This window comes from Ptiloglossa arizonensis, chromosome 9 (genome assembly GCF_051014685.1).
Source record: "Ptiloglossa arizonensis isolate GNS036 chromosome 9, iyPtiAriz1_principal, whole genome shotgun sequence".
In the NCBI taxonomy this organism is placed as follows: Eukaryota; Metazoa; Arthropoda; class Insecta; order Hymenoptera; family Colletidae; genus Ptiloglossa; species Ptiloglossa arizonensis.
Genome location: NC_135056.1, coordinates 18,230,011 through 18,242,805, shown reverse-complemented (window position 1 = coordinate 18,242,805; position 12,795 = coordinate 18,230,011). Strand labels below are relative to the sequence as shown.

At 52.3% G+C, this 12,795-nt stretch overlaps 1 protein-coding gene across 9 annotated transcripts in view; it reads left to right on the top strand.

Annotated features, from left to right (window-relative positions):
* Positions 1-12,795, top strand: part of LOC143151772 (cell adhesion molecule Dscam2) — a 178,451-nt gene that overhangs the window by 153,805 nt on the left and 11,851 nt on the right. For all 9 annotated transcript variants that reach the window (XM_076321229.1, XM_076321225.1, XM_076321228.1 and 6 more), the window contains 4 exons: positions 4,922-5,070; positions 5,255-5,409; positions 6,891-7,072; positions 10,477-10,785. In XM_076321229.1, the coding sequence (XP_076177344.1) occupies positions 4,922-5,070; positions 5,255-5,409; positions 6,891-7,072; positions 10,477-10,785 (795 nt within the window). The remainder of the gene's footprint in view (positions 1-4,921; positions 5,071-5,254; positions 5,410-6,890; positions 7,073-10,476; positions 10,786-12,795) is intronic.

The window sequence follows — 12,795 nt, the reverse complement described above, 5'->3', positions numbered from 1 at the left end:
TGGCAATACGAAACGCGCATTCGTAAGTTCGAGCGCGTTCCTCGTCCCCGCGAGAACTCTTTAATTTGGTCATCGTAACAAGACCGAGTAGGAAGAATCCGTAAATAGACCCGGCAATTCGTACTTTATCTACGACGCCATAATTAACCGTTGAACGCGTTCCAGGGAAGTTCCAGCAGGGTACGCATCCGCGGCAGTCGCAACAACTCCGCGAACGCGACTTTGCAATTACACGGGTTGTCGTGTCTCAGCGGCGTCCCGGCGCTGGTTTATTTTGACGGTACGACGCGAGAGCGGGTAACAGCAGCTCGGCTGCCAGGAACGGGCTACGCTCTTGATGTTCTTTCGTGGTTCGTCCGCTCGTCTCTCGTCTCGCGCAGCTTCTACGCGCCAACGTTCGCCCGCGATGCGGTGGAAACTGATACTGTAACGGAAACGGATACGAGCTCAGCGTTCCCGGATTACCGTCAGGTGGTCCAACCTTCGCTGGCGCCGGAAACGGTGGATCAACTTCGGCCCAGCGTTTCTCAAATTCGTGTCCGCGTTTCTTCGTTTTTTCGTTTCTTCGAGATCCTCGGTCGACGATAGGAGGATCTCGATGGAGCGGTCGAGACCGGTGACCGGTGATGTTCGAACGGGGTTAAGATCGATCGAGGGAACGAATTACGAAGACTTAGAAGGTAGTCCACTTCGCGGCCCAGCCACGGATAACCAAGGATAGGTGATTTATCGCTTTGACATCCGCAGCAGGAAAAAGACTCTCCGAGAGCTGCTTTGGAATTCAAATTGCGACCTATTCCGTCGCGAGTGGTGTTATCCATCGCGTCGCCGAGATACCTCACGGAGTCCTTTGACTTCACGGACTCGTTCTTTGACTCGATTCTGATCATTTCTGAAAGATGAAACATTCCGGGCGCGTCTCGGCCCGATACGTCGTTATTTTTAAAAAACTTTCCCACCGTCCTGCTTTCCCACCGGCGAGCTTCTTCGCTCGCCAGCTCCTGATTCTTTTTTTTTTTCAAACGGGTCACCTCGACGCGACGCAAACACGTTAGAAGGAAACGGAGATTTCTTTGGCTCGCAAATATTTCTTAATCGATCCCGAAGCACGGATTCCGTGTGCTCGATACGTTTTAATTGATAAGAAAAACATACGCCTCCGTCCGACCAGTTCACCGTTCTACTCCTTATTTCTTTTCGAACGAGTTCTCTCGTCCTGGTCCCAACGCGAGCGTCGTACGGAAACGAACCGAGTATTCCCCTCGGTACGCAAATATTTCTTAATCGACGTCGAAGCACGTTGCACTCGATTCCCATGTGGTGCGGGATGTTTGAGAAACGCTGAGCTCGACGCACGCGGCCATGCCCGCTGCCGAATCGATCCCCTTTTCCTCGACACGTAGCAACGAAAAAGTCCTTATAGATTTTTGGATATTTAGGGCAATATCTCGGAGAATCCAAGGATCGAGCCCGGATACTCCGAAGGAGAAGATCTCGCGACTCTGCTCGAAAATCTTACATATTTCACCGCACCAAAGCCACCGACTTTCGCGAGACATTGCGAGCACCGTCCGCTCGTCGATTTTTATTCGCTCTCTGGTAGACGGAACTCTTTAATTTAAATCCCGTTGCTGAATTATAGAACGAAGTTAACCCGTCTAACTCAACGATCTTCGTTCCGAAACTTTTTCCCTTCGAAGTACGTTTCTTTAAAACCTCGACCGCTGGTCCGCGAAATTATCCCCGGGGATCCGTTTCAGGTTCCTTCGTAATTCACTCTCCTTTGATTAACCACGTTTTCTAAACAGTTCGCGGATTCACCGAGAATCTAATCCCCGCGAAGTAACCGTCCCGAAATTCGAAACTGTCACACCGGGGATCTCGTTTCCGCTCGGGAAATATTTCACGGGGAATGCATCGGTATTCGGGCGTCGCCGTTTCTTCGTTCGTGGAAACTTTCCACCCACATTTCGATCGCCCTTCGAAGCCCGGGCTATAATTACCGTTTCATTACGGCCGATCCGTCGAACGGAGTTTGATCCGTGGCATCTCGGCGGGGTCGCATTAAGACTCCATTATTGGACTGTCAAGCTCGATCTCGAGTTTAATCGATACTCGGCTGCGGCTGCGGGGCCAATCGAGGAGAATGAAATTGTAGCGCAATATTGCAAACAATATACAATCAACTCGAGGGCAATCGCGAGCGGTGAGGATCTTTCGTTTCCCGACGTGGCGAGTTTTTTGGTCCACGGTGGCCGCCTGACCGTTCTTCGTCGCCACTGGGTACTTTGTACCCGTCCGGTCCTCGCGATCCGTCGACGATCGATAAGGTAAAAGAACGACAAACAATCTCTCCCCCTCCCCGATTCCCCAGCTCCGGCCTCGAGCGACCCGCGATCCTCGGCGACGAAGCCAATTCGCGGCCCTCGGTTTTTACATTTTAATGGAAAAATTAATTTTCCCCCGTCCTTCGAGAGTCGGCCTCCTTCGGCTCGCGGTTCTTCGTCCCCGCGTGCAAACCGAGCGCGAGGAAACTTTTTCAATTTTCAACGGAAAGCCGACCCGGCGAATCAAAACGTGTTGTTCGAGGCACTGTCGGCACGGACGATACCCGTGGAAAAACCCGTCCTGGTTACTCTCGACGATATATTTCATTATCGCGGTGTCGAACGACCAAGTTTCCACCGCTAGTCGCGAGCGGGAACGTTCTCGCGCGCGCGCGTGCGTTATCCACGAGACGAGAGTGTCGAATTTTCGTCAACGCTCGAGGAAGCCCGAAATTTCCACCGCGATGTCGACAACCCGATGTCCAAGCTTTCGGGTACTTCGTCTCCGGTTTATTTTCGCGCGGCGAGAGTTCCCTTTGAAGGACCCACACCCCCACTGTTCTCAGGATCCGGTCCCTCGTTAACTTCGGATGTCCTCATTTACGCCTAATCGACTCGAATCGCCCGGCCGGCGCTAAATTATCGAACTTAACACATGGAGAGGCAGCCGGATCGTCGGGCGGTGTTCACGCGCGTGAAACACGTTTTCGGAGCAAGCACCGGGTCGAGAATTTGTTATCACTGCCGGCAGGGATCCTCTCGCGCGTGTTCTCCGAACGGCGAGGAACGTCGCTTTAGGGGTAACCCCAACCTCCACGTCCGACGATTTTTCTTTATTTTCACGGTACGTTGCGGAGCATCGAGAAACAAAATGTAGGTTGTCGTTGTTGTTTCTTTTTTTTTTTTTCGTTTTACATCGGCCCAAGAGCGTTTTAAAGGGGTGAAACCGAGGCTCGAAGCCGGTTGCGGGACGTTGCGGGTCGATTTCGGGTCGTTGGTACACGCGAGTGAAACTAATTGGAAAACGCGCGGTAATATATTTCGAGGGGTAAATTATATTTCGCTCTCGCTCCAAGCATGAATATTTATAATTATTATGTATATTTGTAATTAGTTGCCGGTGTTACGCTCGATTTAAAAACGGCAAGTATTTTTTGTTTCGTTTTACTCGGGAACAATTCGGCCGTTCCCCGGGAAATTTCGAAAGGTTTACGGGCACGGCGGATGAAAAATATGGAAATTTAATTTTTTTGACCGGAACGTACGAGAGAATAAAGAAATACGACGCGCCTCGTCGGTCGACCGCGACCTCGGTGTCGACGATGAACGCGTACGACAGGAATCCTGCGGTCTCTGCGAATCGGTGAATCGTTTTATAGCTTCTCGGTGAAACGTTGTACGACGCGAGATCGAGTCGTCGACGGACGCGAATACTCGCTCGGTATTAACGGGTATTAGAGGGGAGGTAATAGAAACCGCACGAGCACCGAGTTTTCACTCAATCAGAGCGGAGCACGCTTGATTAAACTTGGAGCGCTTTCGGGCCGGAGACGCGACGCTTCGTGCCGCTTCGATGCTCGAAAGCTTTCGTCGAAGTTGCCCTTCCCTTCTCGTTGAACTTTGCCCTTGCGTCGAGCGCTCGCGTCTCCATCCGTACGGGGATTTCGTGCAATTCGGTTTTTCCTCGACCGCAGAACCGCCCGCTCGTCCGTTCGTGTTCGATTTTTCGACCTCTTCGAGGCGGATTACCGTTACTCCGCCGGGACACGATAACGGCGAACTAATCCCGTCGCTCGGGATAACCTAATTTCGAGGGTACCTAACATTATCGTCCGCGAATCCCTCGGTTTACTTTTCGTCGAAACAATAACGGGACCGAGAGCCAAGTTGTTCGGATCGATCGAAGGACAAGGTGACTTTGCGAAAGGTGAACGATCGTTGTCGTTCTTTTCTCTCGATTTTCAAACATTACGAAGAGGAACTCTTTTCGCGTGGATTGCCCCGTAATATCCACGATTTGCTCTCAAACAACGGAAGAAGAGTCGGTTGCGGGGACTTTGTCCATCTCGGAGCGAACTTGCGGGAGCGTCGAGCGAGCGCCAAATGTTTTGGCCGCTCGAGGCTGTCGAGAGACAGAGCTGTACCACCGGCACGCGAGGCGCGCAACGATACACAGGGACGAAGAAAGTAGCCTCGAGCGGCCAAACTATTTGGCGGTGACTTTATCTCGGTAAATTTTTCAACGCCGTCGACGAGTTCGACGTCCAGCTGTATTCGTCGATCCGCGACACCGTACTCGGTTCGTCGACCCGAACAATTTACACTCCGAAACGTTGCGTCGCGTAACTAGTAAACGATTCCGAGGCAAATTACTTTAAACGAGGGTAGCGGGATCGCGTCGACGACAAAACGAAGCTCAAATCGTCGTTTTCGTACAATCGAGTATACGCGAACCGCGAGAAAGTAGGCGACTCGTTAGCGAGGAAATCCGCGTATCTCGATATCTCCCCGCGCGTCACGAATCCGCTCGACCGATCTATCGAGCAGCGCTGCACAAATCATCTAAGCGTTGTCGTTGACTTTTGCTGTGAAAGACGTGTGGCATGAGCACAACACGCAGAAGGAGGTGGCGGGGGACAACACGGTCGCGCTGGTGTCGCCCTTAAAACCGGCGACCTCCTACCACTTTCGGGTGCTTGCGGAAAATCACCTTGGAACATCAGCGCCAAGCGACATCCTTCATGTCAGTATCAAACATAACCAAGCATGCCTCGTAAGAGGGAAATCTCTCGTCATTCTATCGCGTGAACTTTCCGTTCGTTTTGCGTCCGCGTGCGCGTTACGCGCGCTCCGTTCACTCACGAACGCTTTTCTTCGTCCGTTGGTCCCCGTGTACCCGACGACCTCGCCAACCGTGACGACAACAGGCCCAAACCGACGGAGAGATACCCAGTGGACCGCCGAAGCACGTCACCGCGGAGCCCATAGGACCGCAGCAAGTGAAGGTCACCTGGCAACCGCCGGATCGATCCCTCTGGAACGGCGAACTTCTCGGATACACCATCAGCTACGCCAATCTCGGGTATCGTTATCCGCTTACGGCTGTTTAGAATAGTTTCTAGCACACTTCGGGACCCTAGAATCCGCCGCTGGAAGCATCCAAGCTCCTCCGGTCCGCTCCGACGGGGCGAGGGATCTCCACCGATTATCGTAACGATTTCGCGACAATGGGCCGGCGATCGCCGCGCGCGTTTCCGTCGGCCGGACGGACGCGGATAATCGTCGAGCTTTGTTCTCGAATTCGCGAGAACCGATGTTCCGCGAGCGGTCGCCGACCCGTACACAGCGCGACGGGACAACGTTCGAAAATGGAAACGGTGGATCGTGGAACTTGTACTCGTAACGATACAACGAACGCGTTTATTGGATCCTTCGCGCGTTTATCGAATCGTTCGCGGAGCATCGAGCACCCCGAATTTCGAGACATTTGGGCCTCGTTTCTCCGTATCGCGGGAATATTTCCCTCGTCGCGTTTACCGCTTCACCGTGACCGGATCAATCGTCTCGAAACTTTTGCCCCTCGTAGAGCGTAAGATATCGCTCGTCGAGGACATTATCGTTCGAGCGGTTCATCTCGAGAGAAGATGCATCTTTACCGATCGTGCAACTTCAACCGTCTTCGAGTTACCGTGTACTCTGTACGCGTTTGTACGCGGAGCGCGAAACAGCGATAACTCTCGCGTAAACATCGATCGTGTTCCGCGAATTTAAAACGTTGCGCGTGAGTTTCTCCTTTCCGACGAGGGTGGCAAAATCGACCGCTTTCGAACGTTGTTCCACGATCGGGACGCGCTCTCGTCGCGATAGTTTACTCGCTCTCATAATCGTCGCCAAGTGTTTACGATCGACGTCGGAATTCCGAGCCGTGGGAATCACGATCTTCGGTATTTACCCGAGAATTCTTCGCCTTTAAATTCTATCCGTCGACCAACGAAGTCTTGACCCACCGGCTCGGAGGCAACGTAACGAAAATTCCGGGGAACGGTCTCGGGAGTAATAAGCTTCGAACGTAACAGATCGCCGGGAGAGGGGAAGAGCGGGGTGATGGGACAGGGTGGAAATTGATCGGGAGATATTAATATTCGTCAGGGTGGGACGAGTTCGGATTAGAGTCGCGAAACTTTCGACGCCGCGTCTCCAGCCGGAATAATCAGATTCTTCGTAGTCCCGGATATCGAGGGGTGGATTTCTTTTTTCCACCCTCTCGGTTCTAATTCGCGAAGAATCGCGAACCGAGCGGAAACGCGACGAGACGCCCGCGAATCGAACGCCTCGAACTTCCGGACGGGGTCCTTCTCCTCAGCCGCGAGAGGGGGTAAATTTCATATCGGCGAGGTCCTGGAAGGTGGTACGGGGTATCGGGGAAAGTTCCAGGAATCGGAAGACTATTTTTCGCCCCAGTTTTCACGGGATGGGTTTAAGTATCGTCGGTTTCCGCGCTCGCGTACCTTCCCGCGCTTTATCTTTCCGGCCCGTGGCACATCGGCCGTGGCTTTCTTTCAGAGGGAACGATCAATCGGTGAACATCACCAGAGTGGGAATCACGGGGAACGGGGATGGCTCGTACGATTACAGTCTAACCGGCCTCCGAAAGTACACCCAGTACAGCATCGTGGTGAAGGCGTTCAATAATAAAGGCGACGGTCCAGGATCCGACCCGGTGGCCGTGCAGACCCTCGAAGACGGTGAGTCTACACCGCCCAACGATCCCTCCTCCTATTGCACGCGACACTGTCCACGTCAATTATCCCGTAATCCAACGACGAACGTTCACCGGCGTTACGGTACCTCTACGGAGGAACAACTTCCGAACGATCGTCGGAGGAAAATCGAACCGCGTACGGTACTTTAATATTTTCGCGTGTCAAATTTTTCAAGTTTCCACGAATCCAACAAAAACTCCAACAACGCGGAGAGAAATCCGTGCCGCTGGAAACCAATTTCTACGTTACATTTTTCATTAAGGAATTTAAAAATTTTAAATTTCGCGTTTTCGGTTTTCCTTTCAACGGTAATCTTTTCCCTGGTTTTCCGAAGAAATACGCGACACGGTGTCGCGCGTTCGCGAGCAACGACAAGATTATCCACAATGTTGCCAGAGGCTGAAATTAATTTTCATAAAAAGAGTCCACGGCGGAGAGTCAACGGTACCGCAAAAAATGGCAACGAATTTGCGTCGGGGTTGTATTTCACGAGACGAGGGTCGTGAATTCGCAACTCCCTCCACCGTACGCGTAGCTTGTTGTTCGTAACTTGTCGTGTTTGCCTCAACGAACATTAACACGCTGACGTTGAACTACCGTAGCGTTTCATTTAAAACAGTTAAGACCGTCTCGGGCGTCTCCACGGTGCAAAAACTAGCTTCACCGTAAAGGATGTCTCCCTCGATGCTGATAAAGTTTTTGCACCGAATGACGGGAATATTTCAACGGGACGAAGTTGTTGCTCCGATCCGTACACCAACGGAACGAACGGGAGAGCGTCCGAATAACTCCTACAACCGGATATGTATCTTCGTCGATCGGATCTTGCACAACGGTATAATCGTCTAGGGAAGATTGCCCCGATTCCACCTATCGCTTCCGCTCCGTTAATCCTACCGAATACTCCACGAGGTAAAATAACACCGGGTGCACTGTCTGCCGCGCGAATCCTCTCCGCTCCCGAACGAGCTTGTCGCGATTAGCCGAATCGTTCTCTGTGTATTTCGAATTCGCTCGACGAGATCGAAAGAATTCTTTTAACGAGATCAACCTTACGCTCCAATTGGCCCTCTTCGGGGAGGGCGTAACGGCGATCGATAGCTTCGAAGAGATCATTTTTTAATCGCGATACAGGGTGTCCCGTCTAAAACAGGACTCATTCTACACGCGCTGAAGACAACGTACGGAACGCGTACTTTTTCTCGCAAGTCGTCGCTTCGATCCGATTCGCGGAAAAATATATTTAGAAGCTTCGTTCGAGGATTTGCGAAAAAGAAAAAGAAAAAACGTTTAACCGGGTTAAATCGTTCTCGAAAACGCGGCGTATTCGTTCGTCGCGAAACGTTGCTCCGTCTCGATCGAGCCGTAGACTCTCTCGCGTGTTATTTTCTCGAGGAAAATGGCGTCGAACAACGAGCGCGACCGGTTTGAAAACATTTCTGTGGGAAATTCTGCCCTGTTACCCAGATCTCGAGAAAGAGTGCATTTGCCCGGCGCGTTTCGCTCGACCGCGGCGCCGGAAATACCTCCTCCCGACCGCGTTCCATTTTCCATCCTGTTTCGTTCGCCGCGTAGAATTCGGGACAGCGAGCCCCGCGATCCATCGAACCGGCTTCCTCTGAAGGGGGGCCCCTTTTGTGCGCGGGAGAACCGCGCGGAGAAAGTGGATCCCTTTGTTGGGGGAACGCGCGCGTGTCAGTCGATCGCGCGGCCCGTTGTTCCACATCGCGACGCGCGTAGTTTCGCACTCGACCAAGAAAACGATACTCTCTCTCTCCCCGAGAGACAGAGGAGAACCACTCTCCCGAGAAAGAGAGAGAGAAAAAGAGAAAGAATTCCGTGTCTTCGTATCCAGGCCTCCGAAACAGCGTTTCAACGAAAATAATTCGCCCGGCGCGTTTTCCCAACGAAGCGCGACTTTAATCCCTTCGTTCGAAAATCTTTGAAAATCCCGCTTCGTCTCCTGGATCCTCGTTGTAACGAATCTCGTCCAGCGATCGAACTATTCACTCCGAGCGATAGGTTTCTTGGTTATTCGTCGCTTAACCTCGATGTTTTTCCAGCGTCACGAAGCTCGTACGTAAGAACGGCTCGAAAGTTTCGACGCTAGTCAACCATGGATAAGATCTATTTCGCGTTAGCGAACTTTGCCCGGAGAGCTCCGAAACAAGGATCCTCGCGAAACTTCCACTCCCTAGGATGTGTCCGCCCGACGGATACCCGGGACGAAACGACGACTCGGGGACGTATTTATGCCCCTCGAACTCGGTAAAAGGATCCTGGAAGCGTGCTTACCGTTTCCAATAAATGCTCCATTAGACCATAATCCTTCTTTCCTCGTGGAACTTTTCCTTTCCACGAGAGGGGAGGAGTGACTCGATCCGCCCGACCACAAGTCCAGATACCCTCCTCCCCCGTCTGTAAATACCTCTTCCCTCCTCGAAGATGCAAACACCGAAGCGGGTCCGCGCGTAGCCCTGAGCGTACGTAAATTGCTTCGCGTCTCGGATCCGCGCGGGACGTCCCCAACTTTCCGGAATTCGTTACAAACAACGACTATACCCCGTCGTTTCGCGATGTTCTTTGACCGTGGCACTTTTCGAACAACTCGGTCGCGTCTTCTCGACGTATCTGCTTCGAGCATCCGTCACTGCTCGAAACTTGGCGCAAACATCGAACAATCGTATCGTAACGCGCGAAGATTTCCAACCCTATCGTTATCCATAGATTTCTCTCCTGTTCCACGAACGGTTCGGCACCTATCTACGAAATAAACATTTAATTCCATGGCTAATATTTCGTATTTTACTTCAGAGAGTCTCCCACGGATTACAATCGAACGGTAGCATTCCGTTCTACACTCGGCGCTCGTTTTACGCTTCTGTGGCATTCCTCGAGCATTCTCTGTTTCATATCAAAGAGTCTCTCGCGGACGGATTGTAGCTTCTTCGCGAGTAGCCGAGCTCCGAACATTGTACGAGCTTCTCGTCCACCTTTTCGTAACGACACAGACAAGGAGGTTTTTCGAACGGTAAAAGGTGTTTTTTTTTTTTTGGCTCGGTCGTCGAAAAATCGGTCCAGGTCGCACGGACGAGAAAGCGATCAAGATCCACGAGGGGTTGATTCGCCGGAGGTTCCCAATCTTTCCAAAGATCGCGTCCAAAGACCCTCTGGAACTTGTCCTGGGGAAAAAACCATCCCCTCCTTGCTTCTCGACTCGCCACGAGTACAGAATCGAACGCTCTCTGGTTCACGGATACGCTCGTTCCTCCTGGCGAGTATCGAGGATCGGCTTCGCGGCGAACGAACGGCGCGTAAAACCGCACCGATCCTCGTAGCTGGTAGGAGACTCGGTAGACGAAATTCACGATACGATTTTGACGCAGTTCCAAGCGCTCCACCGCAGAACGTTGCCTGCGCTTCGCTGACCGGCCAGAAACAAATCCAGGTGACCTGGAAACCACCGCCATCGGACAAAGTTCACGGGGTCGTGCAAGGCTACAAGTTGCTGTACGAGGCGGCCAGCGTGGTTCTCGAACAGCAAGCCGGCAGAGAGACGAAAATCAGCCACGCGTTGAGCACGGTTCTCCACGGGTTGAGCCCGTACACCAATTACACGGTGCAGGTGCTCGCCTACACTCGCGCCGGGGACGGTGTCACCAGCAGCCCGGTATCCTGCACCACCGAAGAAACCGGTAAACCCCGTACGCGTGGCCGAAACCGGACCCTGTCTGCGCCGGACACTGCCGCGCACGCGGGCAAACGGAAGTAAATTTGCCCCACGGGGGTGTTTCGAGGGGTTGGGTGAGGTCGGAGCGAGCGGAGTACCGACAGTTCGGGCGTTAGATGCTTTACAGCGGTTCGTGCTGTTGATGTTTCGATAGGTCAATACGTTTTCGAGCGATCGTGAAGCGACGGTTTCGCGGCAGGTTCGTAGTTTCGGTAGCGCGGGATATCGGCTCGTTGAAATTTTAACTCAGCTGCGATGTTAATGACGGTACCGTAGTCGCGGGGAATATTAAAATCGAAACCGTGGATAAGCCACGGAGATTCGAAAATCTACGCGAGATCGAGGAACTGGAAGAATCGAGTTCGGACGCGAGGTCGCTCGAAAACGTGTAGACTGCGTTCAACGGAAGCCTCGACTGTGCAACGCTGTGTGGTACATTGTATACTTTCGTTGAATTTAAGAAGGTTTCCATTGCACCACCGGTCGATCCTTCGTTTTCAAAGACAGATTCACGAAAGTTTTCTCGAAAGATTCGACAAGACGGGTACCACTCTCCGGTTACCTACGGTCGTCGTAAATTTCGCGCAAATCTCTTTGGCGCGAATCGCGCTCTCGAGGAGTTACAACCGTCGGTGTATCGCGCTCGTGGACGCTAGAGAAGCTACGTAGAAAACTAACCGAATAATTAACTTCGAAAAGACTTCCATCCCCGCGCGATCCGACGTTCGCAATTCCCGTCATCGTCGGTGTCGTCGTCGTCGTCGTCACTGCATTTATATTTGCCGTGCACGCGGACGCTTGAAATTCCAACCGCGCGAGGAGGCCACTTTCCGTCGAATTCCGTGGAATCGGGCGTTGGTGCTCGACGAGCGAAACGGTGGGACCGAAAGAGTCAATGACAGAAACTTTAACGCGCCTTTGAAGCAACGTTATACCACGACCGCGGCCACAGCCGCGTACACTCAGCGTTTCCCGCTGCTCGACTCCGTGGAAACGCCGGGCCAGACCGGCTCCGGGCTGGTTTTCCATTAAACGCAGCTGCACCCGCGCCGGGAGCTCGACTCGCTGCCGAAATTTCACGAAATGGGTCGCGGGTAATTGTATCGTTATCGCGAAATTCATAATAGAGCGTATCGCGCGTCGCGGGCGTAATCGAAATTTCGTGTAACGCAAAGAAAACCCCGGGAGCGGGCTGGCACGCGCGTATGTACGTCGACTGTAGAAATTTGACGCCAGTCCTTGTCGCGAGCATCCCCTCGCCCTCACCCCTCGTCAAATCCCGCGGATTACTCGTTGGCTTTTGTGCATAAATTCCACGCGCCAACGGCCGTGTCTGTCTTGCGCAACTGGAAACGCATCGAGCGACTCTTTATCGCGCGTCGATGCGCCGTATCGAGAATTAAACGTGTAACGCGACACAGGGGGAAAAAAGTATATTTTATACATAGTTTATTTTCCAAATTACGGCGCATCGTAGCGTATAATCGATATTTATCGATATCGCGATCCCCCTACCCGCTACCGACCGGGGAAACTGGCTACCACTCGCAATTACCCAACATTGAAAATATCGTACGGATAATTATTTTAAAGCTCCCCGATATTCGATGTTTTTTCATTTTGTATTTCACCGCGAGTACAGTCGCCGTTACCGATACACCGTCAAACAGAGATCTCGGTTACGTTCTATCGAAAATTTCGGTACGACGGGAAAGTTTTCGAATTTCGTTCGTTATCAATTACATCGTCGCAGACGTTTCGGTGCGTGTCGTAATTGCTCCGTTTGCCCGTGACGCGATAGAAAACGGATAGAGATCCACTTGTACGCGGATTCAGCGACTGTACGCCACCGCGTCCACGGCACTTGAAATTTTTATTCACTTTTTCCGTCCTAGATTCGTCTCCTCGAGTATTTGCGCGCAATTAAAAGTCGTCCCGCGGTATAAATATCCGCCGCCGTGAAATCCGACACCCC